Here is a 21207-nt window from a genome sequence, read left to right as displayed (position 1 = left end):
ATACCTGCTCTTACGTTCCTATGCGGTCAATTATCGGGCCACTGTCACATCTGAATGCCCCACAAACCTGAAAAATTTAATTAACCATACGACAAGTCCTCTTAAAGCTTTGTCTGGTACTAGACATCCTCATATTCTTCAGTGATCACTCAAAATTTGAAGCTTCTCACGCCTCTTATGTACCCTACCAGGCCTGATAACAAAACTAAACACAAACAACACTAATGCACTGTAATAGCTGTTCTACCTGTCACAGAGTACTGTCGCTCTTAATCATTTACATACCTGCCGATGAGGTGGTCATGTATGAAGTCACACTGACATGCGACTATGTCTTGCGAGTGCCTCACTTTGTGTTGGGCACTGTGTTATTATTACACAAAAATATTTTATTTATTTTATAGTAATCAAATAATTTATTATTATTTTAATATTAAAACATTTTATATGCGTTTGTTTTGTTATCATCACTAAAATCGTACACGTCTTTGTGTGCGTTAGAGGTGAGGAGGAGACAGTAACAAATCATGAATCTCACTGCCCTCCCCCTCCAAACCGAACCCTCGATCCGTGGCTGTTGTTCTGTTTGTATTAAGAGGTATTTTTAGTGATAACAACTTAGCTATCAACAAAAACACCTCCTATTATTATCATCATAGACCCATTCCCAATGAGTTCACAGACACGGTACATGCAGCCGTGCTTCACCAAAAGAAAGAAATATTTCAGTAACTGTTAGTTGTAGCACTTACATCGAGCAACAGTATTTTAACTGGCCAGTCAATGCACCACCGTTGCTTACTAGTAATCTATCCAATCCGACATGTCGAAATATGTGCTGCAATTTTTTACACAGGAAAATACACCGAAATGTGGAATCCAATTAATGTTCTCAAACTTGCAATGATGAAATATGAAGAACATGGTATGCAGTCGAAATAATCTCTTTTGAATACCTACATATATGTTATTTATTAGCTAATTTCTTGGACGTACATTCGAATGACGTCGACATTTTGCTATAAAATGTGGAAACATTAGACGAAACTGGCAATAGCTGACAGTTTTGTGAATTATGGTTTGAACGATGATTATTATGCTAATTAAAGGCCACATCGAAAGCACAATACCTTCCTAGCCAGAGGAAAATGTATACGGTAATAACAATTAGTTTCAAATAAAAAGCTGTACATTTTTGGTTAAACGAAGGAAGGGGAAAACGCATGAAGTTAAGTAGTATGGAAAGCCAGTTTCATTTTGGAAAACCTCAACTTGAATTGTATAAATTGAAGAAAGTATGAAATACACGCCAAAATGAAACTTTAAAAATTGTGAAAGAACAATTGTTCGAAAGATTTAGACCTGCTCGTAAAAGTCAATGGACTGTTACCGAAGGAGATCTACGTGACTGGGCCCTCTGAATTGCAAGTGAGATTAATATTATTGATTTCCATGTTTCTTCGACTTAGTCAAACAGATTCATGAAATTATACAGAAAAGGAAATCGGAAAATGACGAATTTTTCTTCAAGTACGTAAAAGTGTAGAGGAGATGTGATTAATACTATAGAGAATTTCGTGGTTGACGCAAAGACGAAGCTTCTTGCTATCCCCTAAAATGCTGTGTACAAAGCCAATCGGACAGGTTTCGCATAAGAACTGCGTGCAGACCACACTTTACCATTTCGAGAGAAAGAAAGACAAAGTCGTTTGTGCAATCTGTGAATGCTACTACGCATTCCTATACAACAATTGCTGTGATAGTGTCAGTGGATTACTGTTTCCGCAGGTTTATATTTGTCTTCAGGACCCTCAAGGCAAATTTGGACCAATAATTAAATAAAAGGACTGTTTGCTTGCATAAACCTTGTAATCGACGTAGCAAAATGTGGAAACATGGAAGAGAATAATTTTCTATATTACATCCTAAACGCCATGTTACTAGTTGCAGCAAATAATTTATTGCTTTTGTTGGGCTCTGGGCCTGGATGTAACATCACATTTGTCTTTAGGAGGATGGCGAAAAGATTTAGCCTCTCGATAAAGAAATTTTTTGACGTTGTAAAAGCCGGCCGCTGTGGCCGAGCTGTTCTAGGCGCTTCAGTCTGGAACCGCGCTGCTTAAGTAGTTCTAAGTCTAGGGGACTGATGTCCTCAGATGTTAAGTCCCATAGTGCTTAGAGCCATTTGAACCATTTTTCGGCGTTGTAAAGCATTTTTCAGTAAACTGTCGGCCAGTATAATTTCTGATAGTTCTTTGTCATTTCAGGTTTATAAACGGTATAGTATTGTTAAACTTCAATCATTTGTGCAATGTCAGTTTGCGTCACCAGGTTTTAAGAATTTGATCAATTATGCCTGGTACGCAGCACAATATGCAGAACAATCGCTATGATCATTTCTTAATTCAAATGGCTCTGAGCACTATGGGACTTAACATCCGAGGTCATCAGTCCCCTAGAACTCAGAACTACTTAAACCTAACTAACCTAAGGCCATCAAACACATCAATGCCCGAGACAGGATTCGAACCTGCGACCGTAGCAGTCGCGCGGTTCCCGACTGAGGCGCCTAGAACCGCTCGGCCACCGCGGCCGGCGATCATTTCTTACTCCATCCCAATTCTGTATAAATAAAATCAGTAATTACTGAAATTTGCCTAAATGCATTAATTTTTCTTTTATCAGGTTTGTCTGGTATACCGATAATGTTTTGTTTTCGTCATTCAATAGACAATGCACATTTTTGTGAAGACTGCTAGAAACAACCAAGGAACTGTTTCATTGTTAATAAAATATACATTATTCAAAAATTATCATAAGAACTATACTACAGAAATTGTTATAAAATACTTCCTCAGAGCATATTAAAGTCCTGATTGATGTAAGTCGTCTGTAATGTAACATTGTACACTACCTCGATTTTCTTTCCTCTGCTAGACACTTTTGTAATAGTGACATCTGCAACAGTTCAGCTAACGATATGAACTGCAGGGTATTCAAAGAATTAATGATTTTAGACATTTGCAGTATGGTTAAAGCGCGTTACTAACCCGTCTAGTTTATGCCAATACACCAGCTGCCGGAGCGTCATATGGCTGTCGTAGCCTGCCTGCGATTGTGTTGATTCCCGCGCAACACTGGGCATAATACTTGGGTCGCATATGAAAGTCACTATCTAACCGGCTGGTTCAAATGGCTCTGAGCACTATGCGACTTAACTTCTGAGGCCATCAGTCGCCTAGAACTTAGAACTAATTAAACCCAACTAACCTAAGGACATCACACACATCCATGCCCGAGGCAGGATTCGAACCTGCGACCGTAGCGGTCGCTCGGCTCCAGACTGTAGCGCCTAGAACCGCACGGCCACTCCTGCCGGCTCACTATCTAACTACAAGGAAGGAAACGCTTTGGCTGGTTCAAATGGCTCTGAGCACTATACGACTTAACTTCTGAGGTCATCAGCCGCCTAGAACTTTTAGCTCATATTCCTCCACTGATATTTAACGAATAAAAAGTGCCTTTGGGGAAAAAAATTATTGACCAGTTGTAGAATGCCTATTCAAAACAAGAAAAATTATGATTCATCGACGATGTATCCTCAGTTCCAGTTTTTCTGTTCGTACATTTTTAACCATAAACGCGTGAGCTATGATTCTGTAGAGGGCAAATCATTCCATTTTATGCAGTTTTTCATTTTATGTATATAGGGTTAACTAAAAGCTCTTCTCTATTCCGTCTTAACTCATGTTTTGTCTGAGGCTGCAAAATAAATGGAAGCTCTCTTGAGCCAAATGAGCATCTCTGGTAGTACATATGATACAACGTCACTCCATTATGATTTAAATTTTGTCATTTCCAGTTTCGTAACCTGCAATTTTTTCTTAGAGTTCGAATGAATGAGCACCATAAAATGGGCTGCGAAAGGGATACACAGAGTTTACGGTCCTCTCTTGTGTAGCATATGCCTTTTTCCTGCCAGAAACTCCGTATTTCTAACATGGAAATCATATGCTTCCATCACTCTATTTGAATCTGGAAAATTTAATCAAAGTGTAGAAGCAACTCGTGAACTAATTGAAACACTTAAAGACATAATACGTAAACAATTTTCCAAAAAAAATACACTGCTCAACATAATTAAAGGATTACTTTTTAGAAACCCCGTAATTATTTCCCATTGCGCCGTATAAGATTGAAATTTGGCTCATACAACCCTAGAATGTTCCTCTGTAATGGTGCAAACGCGTGGTGCCTGCGGCGTCATCCTTGGGCTCGACGATGCTTCAGACAGCAACGTGTCAACACATTTGAAAAAAGACCAGAGCTCTGAAGTTCATATGAGGTGTAAGGTTGGTCAGTGATGTCACATCAGCACCAAATTTCACCACAAATGTGCCGAACGCCTCCGTGGACATGTCACTGCATGCGAAGGTCGTCACACACCCTTTTACCACATTTCATCCCTTCTTTTGGCGCCTCCGCCATGAAGGTTACAGCCGCGACGCCCAGGGTTGAAATCACACGGTTTTCTTATGTGTGGCCTAGGACAACGTTTCAGACACACCGCCGCTCAGAATCTACACGGAAATGCCTCATAGGGTGGCACAATGGGCATCAATGAAATTACTCTTTCTCTTAGGGCGTTGATTCCCACACATTTTGCGGTTGAAAATGCAAATTCGCAGTGTGATGACGAACAGGACGACATTCTTGACAATCTTTGATACTACTGACACTTCCCGGACGCTTCAACCCTTCTCTAAGGACATCATGGGCTAGCATCCCCATTGAACGTGATCGCACCCTGCTTGAGTCCAGCACGACTGCAATTTTTGTGCTGGTGTCAAAGTCAAAAACCATTCGACGAAACTTTAAGGTGATCTGAAGCAGCAACGAGTCCTTATGCTTTTTCAGCCCTCGTATTTCACGCTCTCCTGTGGCGTGAACATGAAGGGGTGCGACACTGACATATGCGTGAACAAAACGGCAGAGGGTCGCTCTGCGGCCTCCCAGTTTGACAATACTGTTGGTAGCCACGTTTGCTGAACACTTTAAAGATGTACCTGCACAGAGAAAAGCCTTGATTGTGTCCTCGCTACCTGCTAGTAGGCATGTCGGAACAGAGAGGTGTCAAGTGATCGTCTATCTAGAACTCTTGTAACAGATTTTCTCTGTGCAGATATCTTTTTAAATTGCTCATCAAACGCAAGCAGCTGGCATTGGGGGTGTTGCCGAACTGGGGGTGTTAGAGGGATCCTTTGCCGTTTTATTCACGCATGTGTCAATGTCGCACACCTCTGTGATCACATGGAGGGCTGAAAAAGCATAAGCACCCGCTCTGCTTCGGGTAACGTTCAGATTTCCTCGAATAGCTTTTAACGGTTCCTTGTGGTTCCACACTGTATACAAGAGCAAAAATTGCTGTCGCACTGCACTTCAAAGGGATGCGATCACGTTAAGTGGGGTTGCTGGCCCGTGATGTCCTTAGAGAAGGATTGAAGCGTCTGCGGTGTCAGTAGTGTCAAAGATTGTCAGAACGTCGTCCTGTTGGTCATCGCACTGTGAACTGTCGTTATCGACTGCAAAATATGTGGGAATCAACGCCTCAGTGGAGAGGGTGGTCTCATTGACGGGCATTATGCCACCCTGTGAGGCCTTTCCATGTCAATTCTGAGTGGAGGTGTGTCTGAAACATTGTGCTAGTCCACACATAAGAAAACGCGTGATTTCAACTATGGGCGTCGTGATTGTAACCTCCACGGCTTAGACGTCAAAAGATGACACGAAATGTGGGTAAGAGGGGGAGTGACGACCTCCCCATGGTGTAACACGTCAACAGAGGCGTTGGGCAGAATTGTGGGGAAATTTGGTGCCGATATGACATCATTAACCCACCTTAAATCTTACTTGACTACTGAGCTCTGGTCTTTTCTCGGCGTGTGTTTACACCTTGCTGTGTGAAGCGTCGTCTAGGCTGTGGGTGACGTAGCATGGCGGCATGCTTTTGCATCTTTTCAGAGGAAGATTGTAGGCACTTTTGAGCCAAGTTACGAACTTATTCGTAGCAATGTGAAATAATTGCTAAGTTTCTAAAAAGTGATCCTTTAATTCCATTGCGAAGAGTAATAAAATAGTCGCCAGTGCGTATAACAGGAAAATGAAACGTATATATTTAGAAATTTTTAACATAAATTGTAAAAGGCTATATTTTTGACCTGTTTCGATGCTAACAATGTTACACGACTATAGACTGTAATAATTAGAACAATAACTACCATTAAGTAGAAAATTCTGGTTGTGTTATTTACTAATAACTGAATACAGTCGACAGAAAAATCGTAAGCGCTTAAACTATTGTGAAGGCATGGCTTCCTGTGTTAATAACCTTACTTCCTTAACAATTTATTCTTATCAGACACTGTATTTTACTTTACCAAAGATATTTCATTTTGAAATCATCAGAAAGTGCAGGCCCAACTTTCACAGTACAGCAAGGTTAGTACCTTCAGCACACTTCTTCTAAACTGGTAACTGATGGAGCTTTTCTATGTTCTCTACAGGAGGCGCCTTCATCAGAATGTTGGAATCCTTCTTGGGAAGAGATGTGTTGCTCAGGGGAATCCGCAATTTCCTGGAGTGAGTAAACTATTAAAGATTTTTTTATATTTGCAACCTTTCTTCCTCAGCAGCTATTTCAATCATATTTATCATGCAGATTTAAAAAATCCTTGTTTTTGCAACTGAACATTAAATTGCAAAATACGCAATTTTTCGCGTTACACATTTCATGACATAACACTGTTTGCAGTTAACATGCAGTGATTCACTGTTTTAGCTCATTTCATTTACTAACTAGTGTTCGTCAACAGCATTATAGAAAGTATTTAAAGAGTACAAATAAGTACAATCACAAAGAGTACAAATTAGCACAATCACTTCATATATGAAGATGGCATCTGTTATTTCGGACATGTCCGAAAGAACAGATACCATCGGTGACCGTGCAGCTCTCTAGAATGAAATGATAATGAAATCAAGACCCTAAGCTGTCGACAGGCGTTGATATACATCAACGGGGACAGTTGAAAATGTGTGCCCCGACCGGGACTCGAACCCGGGATCTTCTGCTTACATAGTAGACGCTCTATCCATCTGAGCCACCGAGGGCACAGAGGATAGTTCGACTGCAAGGATTTATCCCTTGCACGCTCCCACTGAGACCCACATTCCCAAATTAATGTTCACACACTACATTCGTAGTGCCCCTGCCCGTAACACTCATTACTCGCGGTAGACAATCTTACAGAGTCCCGTAAGAGTTAGGGCAATGCGTGTGCATCCGCACCGAAGAAAAAGGTCAATGGCCGGCTAGCCTTAACTATATGTCCGAAAGAACAGTTACCATCTTCATATATAGTTAAGGCTAACCGGTCATTGACCTTCTTTCTGTGTGGGTGCATACGCATTGCCCGAACTCTTGCGGGACTCAGTAAGATTGTATACCGCGAGTAATGAGTGTCATGGGCAGGGGCACTACGAATGTGATGTGTGGACATTAAGTTGGGAATGCTGGTCTCACGGGGAGCGTGCAAGGGATAAATCCCTGCAGTCGCAGTATCCTCTGTGCCCTCGGTGGCTCAGTTGGATGCCGGCATGGTAGATCAGCATGTTCAGTCAGAGGGTTTAGCTATTCTCTGTAATAAAAAACTGAGTGAATGGATCAATGAACATCCTGAACGGGTGTCATCGGACGTCCGCCACGAACAAATTCAACTAACAATATAGAACAAAATGAGAACAAAAAAAATGGTTAAAGCGTCTGCCATGTAAGCAGAAGATCCCGGGTTCGAGTCCCGGTCAGGGCACACATTTTCAACTGTCCCTGTTGATGTGTATCAACGTCTGTCGACAGCTTAGGGTCTTGATTTCATTGTCATTACAATCAGTTCAGTCACCCAGATGTCACTGTTCATTAGCATACGCAAAATAATGACGAGGTAAATAGGAATTAAACTAGGAAAAGCAACCAGAACAATACCTTCTTTTCTAACATTCGTATGTAGAATTGGTAAGCGTCGTCTATATGTGTGTCAGCTTGCTTGTTCCGTCTGATATACGGGTTCCAGCAACTGCATTAAAGCATTCCACATTAGTCACTGCAGTTGATCGGTTGGTTAGGATCGTCTTCCGAAGTCCTCTTCACGAAGTTCATGGCCATGGTGGGTGGACAATACATTGAGTATGCTCTTGCCGCAAGGTATCCGGCAGAGAAGCTTCAAGCAACGGAAACGTTAGAAAGGTAATAGCCCAAACAAATGAGCTAAGGGTGCTAACTACTGAAATTAAGGAGTGACCCAAAGTAGCCCAAATTTATTATAATCATAAGTTCAATTAAGGACAAAAACATAGTTCGATAATAGCAAAGCATTAATTTCTGATGATCGAGAAAAAGGCAATTGAAACATAAAATCCCGAAACAGGTTCAGACAGATGCTGCTGTAGTATGACAAAGCTCTAGGCCAGGGGTCTCCAAACGTTTTAGTCTGCGGACCACATTGATTCCTCCACGAAGTCATAAGGGCCAAGATCTACCTAGTGGGATTAAAGAACCCTAGCACTCCATGATCACCGTAATGTAAGGCTAAAGGAAAGATGAAATCGCAAAAATCTAAGGTTGTGGGAATAGCTAGCACTGAAACGAACTACGATTTTTATTTATTTACATAACTTTGATTGGTGGACGTACCTGACCGAATTCCTGGCATATTTTATTCTGGCGAATTTCACCGACAAAAAAGTATGTCACTGCATATTCTTCACGAAAGCGTCCTGCAAAGTTAACGAAATCTCAAAATCATTGTTAGCAACACTATTACTACAAGACGTAACAGAGGTAGAGCATGTCAACGCATTCTTATTTCAAGCAGCGCAACAATAAGTTTAGTTATGTAGTCTTGTAGCCGGCCGGAGTGGCCGTGCGGTTCTAGGCGCTACAGTCTGGAACCGAGCGACCGCGACGGTCGCAGGTTCGAATCCTGCTTCGGGCATGGATGTGTGTGATGTCCATAGGTTAGTTAGGTTTAATTAGTTCTAAGTTCTAGGCGACTGATGACCTCAGAAGTTAAGTCGCATAGTGCTCAGAGCCATATGTAGTCTTGTAGCGAGTAGCAGAGCCAGAGCATATATTTGATAGTTCTGTTGCGTAATTATGTCTATGTTGTGAGTGTCTCACGAGTTTTTTTAGTGTCTTATGCGCTTTACTAGTAGGTGTGGGACAATTCAAAGTTTGAATTCCAAGAGACAAGGAAAATCTGAAAATCGAAATACGTAAAGAAACTGAAACCTTGCTTAAGAAGCATCTTCCATAATGATTGATTACTAAGGCTAGTCGTCGAAGTGGCGTCCATTTGAAAGACATGCACCAGACTCGTGAGGAGAATAAAATGCAAAGAATTTTTTTACTTAAAATATTTTCGCCAAACTAGCCTGTTAACCTTTTTTTTCATTATCGCAAGGAGAATGGTCTGTCTGTTTATTGTGGATAGCCACAAGTTTAACCATGACCTTCCGCTTTGTAAAGATAGAGCTCCGACAATGTCATGGTGTATTGGTCATGATAGGCCTCGAAACTCAATTGCTGGCAGTATAGCACTCCGTCTTCAGGCCACAAGTGGCCCATCGGGACCATCCGACAGCCGTGTCATCCTCAGCTGAGGTTGCGGATAGTAGGGGCGTGTGGTCAGCACACCGCTATCCCGGTCGTTATGATGGTTTTCTTTGACCGGAGCCGCTACTATTCTGTCGAGTAGCTCCTCAATTGGCATCACGAGGCTGAGTGCACCCCGAAAAATGGCAACAGCGCATGGCGGCTGGATGGTCACCCATCCAAGCGCCGGCCACGCCCGACAGTGCTTAACTTCGGTGATCTCACGGGAACTGGTGTATCCACTGCGGCAAGGCCGTTGCCACGCTGGCATTATAGGCACCACCTCAAATATGTGACGGGCTGGATACCAGGGATGTCCGGCCAGCTAACGCGGGCCGGTTTGCCGGCCCTCGCGGGCCAGTTTCGGCCTGCGAACCGTAGTTTGGAGACCCCTGCTCTAGGCGATTGGATAAAGATATGTTCATACAATTAATTCACAGATCTTCGGACAAACAAGTACACGATTCCGATGAGGATATGCTGACTGTTTCGGTCTGCCTTTGGGTAAAGGATATCACTTCTAAGACCCCAGAGTGCCTTAATCATAAGTAAGCTATCAGTTTCTTAGCACAATTCTGAAAAAAGTCCCCATTAAGTTGCAGAAACGCGCCTATATATTCCTAACCGTCCTCATCTCCCCTTCGCCCTGGCAGCAAGTTCTTAGCGTATTTCCTTTTCGCTGCGGAGTGGACTGCATACGCCGTCTTGCCATTCATGTCTACATTTTAGGTGATGGATCTGAGCCCCAGCTAATGGTTTGTCTTCAGACGTGCCTCTCTCCTCCGTCCCAATACCTCTTCGTCAAAAAAACTAAAAGTTGACTGGAACTAAAGTCTGTCAGTCATCTCGATACTTCCTCGTCTTAAAGCTGAAGGCTAAGTGTCTGAAAAATCCTCTTTGTTCCCAGTTCTTCACGGAAACCCCGCGAAAACACACTCACCTTCCAGTTACAATGTTTGCTAGCCATGCTCCCAATAGGAAACCTCGTAACAAAACTCGTCATCCCTCCTCCGGAAAACTGACCAGTCTTTCATATTTTCAAGTTAGCAAAGTATTAACAATTTGGCAACAATCTCTTACTCTTGAGAAAAGTTTTGTGGTAGTCAGTGCGAGCAACAGCAGCGCTATCTCTTCTCTGAAAACAGCTTCCAATCCTCCACTTAAGCTCCTCTTTTTATCACTGTCCAATCACCATTCCTCCCACCATTTTCTTCAGTCTCAGGTCAACAAGCACCGTGCCTGGCGTTGGAGTGATGGGATGCCGGCTCTGTTTTCACTTCCTTGATAAACATCCATTCTCAAACAGACCTAACTCATTTCCTATCCTTCTTCCTCCCTCTTACCTCTTTCTAATCTAACCTCTCTCCATTCTCTACCACAGTCACTACCTTCTTCTCTCCTCGTCTATCTTACACATAGCCTCTCTCTCTCTCTCTCTCTCTCTCTCTCTCTCTCTCTCTCTCTCTCTCTCTCTTAAATGGCACCAGACAGTCAGACAGAAACAAGGCTAGAGATTTTTGAGTCGATGAGACATTAAACTGTAAACAGCGTGCAGCTTGAAATATTATCTTTAAATGCATCATCTTCTTCTCTCGTTACTATTGGAGGCAGTATGCACTGGTGTCTGTCGGCGACCGTTTGGAATATCACTGTTTAACTTGTGAGGAGACACATAGTTTTGCCGTTTTCATCGCATTGCTAGCTAATACCTTCTCGCTGAAACCCTGAAAATCACTAACGCCATCATTCATAAATTATTATTCAAAGTCATAGTCACTTACCCATTTCAGACCCTCCCTTCTTCCCTAAATCCTGTTCGTTTCATTATGTATTTACATTTTCCAATGCAATTATTACAACGTAAAACGACAGTGCACATTTATGTGCGCTTCCTATTAAGTGACATGTGCAAACATTTACCTATGACATGAACTGCTGGTTCCTAGGCTACTGTATAAAATACAGGAACATATGTACCTTCATTAAAAACATGCTCTTATCAGTTAGAAAATTATGACCAACCATCTAATGTCATATTATATTACTTTGACACACCTAACAGCATCAGTTAGTTATAGAATGTGTGGTAAAAATCCTCGATGCGTGACCAAAGCCACAATTCTTCCGTTTTCCATCTCCATTTTGCGCGATTTCAACTGATTGCGTGAAGATGGTTAGCAAGCAGAGAGCTATCACTGAATGATATCGTAGATCTCTTGAGTAAGCTTGATATACAGTGAATCTGGAGACCAGGCAATCGAGTGAACCTTATCGTTATACTCTGCAAACTATTGGAACACAAATATAGTCACTCTATGAACAATTTTTTTCTGCTGGAAACGACCTGTTCGGTTGGACGCGGGCTCAGCTAGTAATAGATGCAAGTCGATAGCAATAATAATTACGCAGTCCAAACACTTTATGGCATCGTTTTTAACAGTCATTACTACTTTACCTTAAAATTCTACTAACACTTACCGAGCGAATTAGAGCACTGGTTAAGAAATTGGCCTCGAGTTAGGAAAGGAAGGGTTTTTAAATCTTCGTCCATCCACCTTACTAAGTTTTTTTATGGTTAACCTACACTAATGAGTCAAAACATTTGTCCCCTGAACCACTAAGATTCAATTTCTCCTATTTACGTTCCGGGAACGTGACACGATAAGGAAAGTACACTGATGGAAAGAAAAATCGCAACACCAAGAACTAGTTGTGCGAGACAAACGAAAGTTGGTGTGCGTATTCCTACACCTGACAAATGACATCTGTTTAAATTTCGCGTCAGATGCAGAAGAGTGACGCTAGCAGCGCCATTATTAGGACTGAAACCAGGTTTGCTTTAAATACGGGCTGTAACGGTCTCGAGCGTTAATTAACTTCGGGAAATAGGGAGATGATGTTTCTCAAGAATGCCTTTAAGACAACATAGACGCCATTATCAACAGCTCACTGAGTCTGAACGAGGTCGTGTATTAGGACTGCTCGAACCTGGATGTTTCTTCCGCGACATTGCAGAAAGACTTGGCAGAAATGTAGCCACTGTACATGGTCGCTTGAAGCGGTAGTCACAGGAATATACGGTCGCAAGAACACCGGTCTCCGGATGTCCACGTGACACTACCCAGAGGGAAGACCATCGTTTTCGGCGTCTGCCTCTGGCGCATCGTACTGTATCTGCAGTAGCAATTTGAGCAGCAGTTGGCACCACGGTGATACAACGTACTGTCACTAATCGGTTACTTCAAGGACAGTTCGGAACCAGACGCCGTGTAGCGTTCATTCCACAGACCCCAAACCACCGCCATTTGCGACTTTAGTTGTGTCAAGCGAGAGCTCATTGGAGGGCAGGGTGGAGGGCAGTTGTGTTTTCCGATGATATGTGATTCTGCCTCGGTACCACTGATGGCCACGTGTAGGTTAGGAGGAGGCCAGTTGAGGACCTGCAACCAACCTGTCTGTCTGCGTGCTCGGCACGCTGGTGATGCACTGGGAGTTACGGCCTGAGGTGTGATTTCGTATGACAGCAAGAGCAATCTCGTCGTTATCCCACGCACTCTGACTGCAAATTTGTACGTTAATCTGGTGATGCGACCTGTTGTACGGTCATTCATCGACAGCATTCCACAGGTTGTTTTCCAACAGGATAACGCACGCCCACATACCACTGTTGAACCCCAATAAGCTCTGCAGAGTGTCGTCATGTTCCCTTGGCCTGTTGAATCACCAGATCTGTCTCGAATCGAGCACGTATGGGACATCATCGGACAACTCCAGCGTCATCCACAGCCACCATGAAATGTCCCTGTATTGACCGACCAAGTGCAACAGGTATAGAACTCCATCCTTCAAACTGACATCCGGCACCTGTAGGATAGAAGGTATCCATGTTTGCATGCTTGCATACAACATTCTGGCGTTTACACCAGTTGTTATTGTACTAGCATTGCATATTTTCAGTGCCTATTCTCGCGCTTACTTTAATCTCTGACCTTGCAAGGTTTCCAAGATGCTACTCCAGGCGGGCGTAAAATGAATGTGCGCAACGGAAAATACTGAACGCGAAAATAAAGATTTAGCCCTGTTTGACTACCCCCTGAAACAGATCTTAGGAGCTCTTAATGGTGATATTATCTCCTCCTTCTTGCTCTATAACATATAAATTACAACATAAACATAAATGAATGATTAAGGGAACTAGTAACTACAAACTGATAAATGTTGTTTCTGTTGATACATTTATTGTAGATTAAAGCCCCTTTATACATTACAAATGTTTATACGTATATCAATTTCCAATGGACATAAAGAGATACAAATAAATTTTCTAACTAATACGATTGTTCAATTGCCCAAATCTGCCCCTTTTTATGGCTACGCGATGTAATGTAAATAACGCCACATGACTGACATCATCTACGTACCAAACACTAGAAGACACTACTTTCAAAGATGATCTACAGTGGTGTGCAACCTCAGTGGAAATAAAATTTACGTGATCACAGCTGTTTAGCTTTATAGCCCTAATAAGCCGAAGCAATTAGCAATATCACAGTATGTACTGGGTCTCCGCGTCGGAGTGATGGTTCTCGTACACGTCTGCGACGACGGAAGACCTCCAACCACAAAATATAAAAAAAACCCTCACTCAAACACAAGGACGGCAGAAGACGGTCCTCTGACTAGTATAATCTAATACTGTCTTCTCCTCTCTGTGTTCTACAGACGAGAAACGCCAACTCCCAGCCACAAGGACGGAGTTCAGGTAACGTCTCAACGTGAGTATAGGCAGAAGAAGTGCTCTCAATCACTGAACGCTTCGTGCTCAACGGCGACTCCCTATCCGGAGGCGAAGTCCAGAATCATATAAGTTCGCAACAGTACAGAGCCTAACCGTTCTAACTATAAAATCTCCTGAGAGCAAAGACAGCAAGTCCGTCTGTACCAATAAAAGCTGACTCTGAGCGACCGTCAAACACGGGCGCTCAAAACGGAAGGCCTCTTTCTCTCCACCGCTGGCATCCCAACAAAGCTCGGCTCACCTCCCTCGTAACTGCACAAGGCGAATCATATTCTCGAAACTACGGAATATTCTCCCTCTCTACAGGTTCTTCCGAACTCCGATCAACCATATTTAGGTCTTTTGTCGTCCAGTGCGGAAAGTTTGCGAGGAAATACCTATCCCCATTAATTAGGAATTCATGCGATGGTACGCTTCTCAGAGTAAAAATCCTCGGAAATAGCCCAACCTGTGTGATTTCCGAGGTAACGCTTCCTTGTTCCTCTCTGCTGCGTCCAAGATTTTCAGAGTTTCCGGTTATCCTTCCGGCCTAGCTACAAGCCGGCCAGCCACAACTCTATTGTGCTTCAGCGCTCAGGTGCCCCGACCGTCCGTCTTGGACTACTTCATGTTTTTAGCAGGACCATCACACCTGTGTGGGCTTTTCCACCCAGGACCTGAGTTACGCCTGCCTTTTCATTTCCACTGGCGTTCCAATCTCTGCTAGTATAGGCAAACATTCATTCCGCCATTTTGATAGTAAAGACAATCCATCACCTATCATGCAGTGAGCGTTAGCAACTATTTACAAGGTGTACGTGACAATGTCAGTCTTATTTAAATATTTATATATACGATGTACAACTTATCAAACGATACCTAATTCCAGTTTAAAATCACGGGAAGGTATGTAGATCAGTGCTTGTAAGGTGCAAAATTATAGCCACTTTACAGGTTAATCACTAATGGGGAATCATTCCAGCGAGGATAAGTGCCAAAAATGTGGAAATCCGCTCACATAAGCGAATTTGAAAACTGTGGTGGTATGCTTCACTTGCCCATTCCTCTACTAACAAACGAAAACCAGTGAAGATAATGACAGTACATATGCTCTTGGAAGCATCTGACTCCGATCCTACCTTCTGGTATGGATCTAGCTTTCACTCTGAAGGCTGATTAATGGAAACTAATCATGAGGAATTAAGTGAACAAGAGGGTAGTACCACATTCATAACAATGGGTAGAGCCTAAATCCGATTTATTACTGTACTGCGTTATACTCTGTATTAAATATTTATAAAGCAATAGTGTTCAATATTAAGTTCACATGTTATCAAGCATCAGTTAAAATAAAAGGTAACAAAATGGAGTGAGTGAAGTCCCTATAAGGCTGAGATGAACGAGAGAGAATGCTAGCACTGAGGAGCAACAGTGGAGCATGATGGCGCGTTATCTAGCCTGTACGCCGTAGCATCTCGCCGTGTCGTGCCGACGGCGACTGGCGATTGTCCACGAGGTCGTTTCAGAGGGACACGGACGCTACGTGTTGATTGCTACGGGGCATCGACAAAAGTGAGGCTGAGTGACCCTGCTGGGTACTACTTAAAAACTTGATCCCGGCAAGAAAACAGCAGGCTCTCAGTGTAGGTACTGTTTTCTATTGCCACTCCAACGGCCGTTGATATAAAAAAGGTCATTGTCTTACCATTGAGTTCTGAGGAAACTTTCTGGATTTGTTAGGTTGTGATTACATGGCTGGTCCTAGAGGCTGAAGCATCCCCAACTTCCCTTTTTAGGTACTCCACGTCGACGTCTGCTCGTAGATACGTATCGTCGGTAGGTTTTCCGGCTTTACTTCCCGACGTGACAGCGACATGAGGTGCGGGCCTCGTGTTTTGCTATTACTGCGAGTCTTGTAAATATCACTTTTAGTTAGTAATTTGCCCGGCTAAAACGCTCCCCTTTTATGATTAAGACAGCCTGCGCCACCTTTCGGAGGGAGTGGGGACGTCAAAGAGTCACAAAAGTTCATATTAAACAGTCCGTAAAACACGTAAACGTTCACTTCAGTTAGCGTGTTAGTTAATGCCTACGCTTTCCGCTAGATGGTGCTGATTTACTGCTGAATAGCTTTGGTTCCGTAAAACCTTCACTGATTAGTACTAGGTAAATGAAATAAGTACAACACTCTTGTATTTCACTTTCACTCTATATTCAAGGATTAAAATGGTGATGAATTATGGTCTATTTAAAAGGTTCCTAGCCTGGAGGAATCCAAATAGTCCGCAAATGCTGATATGCACACGCTCTACGTCTAGATTCGCAACTAACGGCACGCGACACTTTCAAAAGTCCACACGTTAATATCTGAATACCGGTACATCTGAATTCACTCGTATCAGCAGATAATTTGAGTTTCTGTCGTCTATATGTCCGTAAAGTTCCAATCTAGCACTAAAGTCTTAAAATCCCCTTAATACTCCGTTGCTACCAACAGTCAGAGATCGTACACTACATCACTTTTAATCTCCGTAATATTCTAACAGTTTATCGTGAATCTTAACACGATAAAGTCCAATCTAATTATCGTCTCGCTGACTGACACGGGTTCCCCGCCCTTTAACGAAACAATCAAGAACAAAAGAGGGCAATAATGACGATCAGGCCTTTTTATAGGTTTTTCATCACAAGAGTTTAACGTCTTCTCCATAACGGAGCTTCCGTGGCTTTGCTGTACTTAGACGTTAAATTACTTGCTAATATATTATAATTTTGATCTGCAATTACCGAACTCTGATTCTACACTATTTTCCCCTCTAAAAATTCTATTCTTAATTTTAAATTATTCTTTCTATAGCTGTTATCATTGTAAACTGAACCGAGGTGTTACAAGGCCAACTAACTCCCAGGAATGCATCCTTGCGCTTCTGGCGTCCTTCAGACCAACAAGCTTCTCTAACAGTAACTGATATCTTGGTGACCAACAAAACTTACCGTTTGAGAGGCGTTGCCTTAAAATTAACGTGCCCCAGAACTACTTATGTACAGACAGAATAATGTTAATAATTTCCGTCTGATTCTAGTCGCAGGAACACAAGGAAAACTTGGAGCCACAGTTTTCTTTTATAGCGTAATTCACTAATAAAGTAAATTCATCACTAAAGGACAAACAGTTATGCCCTGGCGCCTACGAACGATTATCTTGGAAACGGAGATGCTGGTCGGCTGTTTGCGTGATGCTGTTGTGTGCATCTATGGAAAGTGATTGAAAGACGTGAAACCACGAGTAGGTGACGAGGTGTTGGAAGGAAGCAAGGAAGATTGGATTTAGCGTCCCGTCGACATCGAGGTCATTAGAGGCGGAACGCACACTCGGATTGTGTCAAGGATGGAGAAAGAAATAGATCGTGCTCTTTGAAAGGAACCACCCCGGCGTTTGCCGCAAGCTATTTAGAGAAATCTCGGAAAATCTAAATCTGGATGGCGAGGCCCGATGTCACAAGGTCAGAATCATGCTACAGTGGTTTGAGGAGTATGGTAGTAAACTGGCTTTGATTTTCCGGCCACCAAATTCGTCTAGTCTGTCGAGCGCCAGCTTTGGTTCAACAAACCACCGGCCCGTAATTTACTGGAATTTTGTAAATTATGCTTTGACATTTGGTGCTATATACCTCCGGAAGCCTAACAGGTACTTGTCATATCCATACCCCCCCCCCCCCCCCCCAATAATCGCTGCGCTGCTGTATGATGCTCCAAAGGTCGACAAAACTCAACTAAGTAGTTGGTCATAAGGTTTCGGCTCATCAGTATAAATCACTTCCATTCATTTACGAGATCATTCCTTTAAAAAGACCACGTCTGAACAAATTCACCTTCCTTGTCTAAATCAGCTGCTATTCTGTCTCTGAATTGCTACCATCTTTTCTTTTTCCTTCACACTGCCATCATATATCAAACAAATGTTCACCTGGAATACACATGCTGATACTGCTATCATTGTGTTCTAACAGGAAGACAATGCTGACGTGACACTTTGTTTGCGTTGTTCGATGGTCCTGCATTCCCTGACCTATCTAAGCGCCGGCCGGTGTGGACGAACGGTTCTAGGCGCTTCAGTCTGGAACCGCGCGACCGCTACGGTCGCAGTTTCGAATTCTGCCTCTAGCACGGATATGTGTGATGTCCTTAGGTTAGTTGTGTTTTGAGTAGTTCTCAGTTCTAGGGGACTGATGACCTCAGATGTTAAGTCCCATAGTGCTCAGAGCCATTTGAACCATTTGAACCTATCTAAGCGTAATTAACAATGTCGGTATAGCATCATGACGACAGCTACGTGTCGTGTGTTGTGAAACTACAAACGCCAAAATGCGCTCTCGCTTTAATACACTTGTGCCTTCTAAAGAAGTCTAGGGCGCTACTAGGTGCGCCACTCATCGCATTTATCGTACAAAGCGACACTATTATTTGTTGGTGACCCACAGTATTTAAACAACACGCCATAAAAATGTATGTTTACACTAGTGTCTGAAATTTAAGTGTAATTAGGAATACGGTAAACTGCATACAGAGAAAATGAGCGGTTACTGTGGGTGACACTCAACAATCCCCACAAACCGAAATTTCTCACGTGATTCAAAGACAATGAAAAATTAGTGTGTTAGAGCCATAATATCTGTCTCGATAGTACCTTCTTTGCTTACGAAAGGTAGCTTTCCCGTGAAAATTGTCATGCATTAGCACAAAACACCATTTCAACGCTGATTGGCAGGGAAAAGTTCTCCGAGCCCCGATACTGATATGACACATGCACTCAGCATCGTTGAATGTGCTATGAATGTCATTTCAAGGCTATGGCAAAGATTCCGAGACACAAGAACCGTTATTTGTAGCCCATGCGAGGTCGATAGAGAGTATCTACTCACAACACGACCTATATCTTGTCTCAACTTCACGACGAAACAGAATAATGTCTATAAGACTATTGCCGGCCGGTGTGGCCGAGCGGTTCTTGGTGCTTCAGTCTGGAACCGCGCGACCGCTACGGTCGCAGGTTCGAATCCTGCCTCAGGCATGGATGTGTGTGATGTCCTTAGGTTAGTTAGGATTAAGTAGTTCCGAGTTCTAGGGGACTGATGACCTCAGATGTTGAGTCCCATAGTGCTCTGAACCATTTGATTTTATAAGACAATTGTGTGGAATCCACAAAGTAACTTCTGGAGTTACTGTTTAGCGGAAAACAATGTTCCTATGGTTCCAAACAGTTAGTCCATACGTGGATATCTGGAAATACGTGTCCCATACACAGTAATACTGAGACAAGGCTTTTTTTATTGTGAAGGTAGAAGGAAGGGCTTGACATATTCGTGCGTTGATGATGCAATACGAAAGACGCCCAGAGATACGGCGATAAGGTACTTTTCATAGATGAATGCAGTGAATTGCCCTAGTGAGCGTATTTCTCACAGATGCAGCTATCCACCTCATGAATCGATCAATGAGTTCTCTGTATCTAATTTCCATACAGCTTGTCTGGGATGCATTGGGGATGTGAGCTTCAGAAATCCGAATGATCTTCCTTAGGAATGCGATTGATAGTCACTTGATATCGCGAATCACCTCATTCTGATGCTGCCACACCACTGCCAATCATTTGTGACATCTAAGGGTATTGATATCTCCTCTTCTTTGTCATGGACGTGATTGTGTCAGTTTTGATACTCTCTTGCTGATGAATGGATGGATTTTCGGTTCCAGAACCCTGCTACTGATGCGTTTTCAGCCTGTCTTATGGTGCATCCCCTGCGATGAATTTTTCCCTTCTGACAACCTATTTAAAAAATATATTCTCTTTGTTATTACGTTTAACTTCGGGGTAGCAGTGTACTTGTCCTTGCCGCTCTAGCGACGTCTCTCCCAATTATCCACTTTCAGTATGTACTGAAACGTCCCCTTTGAACAATTATACATGACTGTGCTTAAACTGACACCCAATTCTTTAGCGCAACGCAATCTGACTTTCAATAATCCCTACAAAATAATGGCCCTGACTAACATTAACCTATACCTTTCACAAATCACTTACCTCACAAAAATCTTCGTTACTCGAACTACTGCAATACAGCGAGCGCCACTACTGCCAGCTAAATAAAATATTCAAACTACGGAAGGCACTAACTACTGATAGGCATAGTTAGCAAATGAAAGACTTTAATAGAGAACAAACAATGTATTTACCTTAATAGTGTTGAAAAATCATAATATACATAGCAGTTCATGACATCCAGTCTTACAAATTTCAAAACTCCGCCATTTCTCTCCCCACATCCACCACTGCTGGCGGCTCACCTCCAACTGCGCAACGCTACACGCTGTTAACATCCAGCTGCCCAACACTACAATGGCAGACAACAATGCAAACTAGCCACAGACTGCACACAGCACAGCCAGTGATTTTTCATACAGAGCGTTACGTGGCGTTACCAATAAGAAAACCTAAACAGCCTACTTACATAGCCCCCATGCTCCCCACAAAAAATTTTACAAATTGTTTTGGGCAGTCGCCAATAATGATTTGATAAAATTTTTCATAATTACAATAACAAAGACATCAAATGCACACACTTATTGATACAATGTTGGTCAAAAGCTAAAATTTTCTCACAGTCCATAAAGACAGTCCTGATCATTCATCACAGTAAAATTGCAGTGTTTTTCTCAAAGT

The 21207-nt window shown here is 42.6% G+C and overlaps 1 protein-coding gene and 1 non-coding gene across 2 annotated transcripts in view; one reads left to right on the top strand and one right to left on the bottom strand.

The window, feature by feature from the left end:
* The window catches only part of LOC124555252 (aminopeptidase M1-C-like), a 476812-nt gene that overhangs the window by 308961 nt on the left and 146644 nt on the right, over window positions 1-21207 (top strand). The window contains exon 8 of the mRNA XM_047129117.1: window positions 6564-6639. Coding sequence (XP_046985073.1) covers window positions 6564-6639 — 76 coding nt within the window. The remainder of the gene's footprint in view (window positions 1-6563; window positions 6640-21207) is intronic.
* Window positions 7097-7171, bottom strand: Trnat-ugu. The gene has a single exon. It is a non-coding gene; the product is annotated as a tRNA-Thr (tRNA).

Source organism: Schistocerca americana, chromosome X, assembly GCF_021461395.2.
Source record: "Schistocerca americana isolate TAMUIC-IGC-003095 chromosome X, iqSchAmer2.1, whole genome shotgun sequence".
NCBI classification, from domain to species: Eukaryota; Metazoa; Arthropoda; class Insecta; order Orthoptera; family Acrididae; genus Schistocerca; species Schistocerca americana.
Note: the sequence above shows the minus strand (reverse complement) of the source record. Positions and strands in the feature narration are given on the sequence as shown.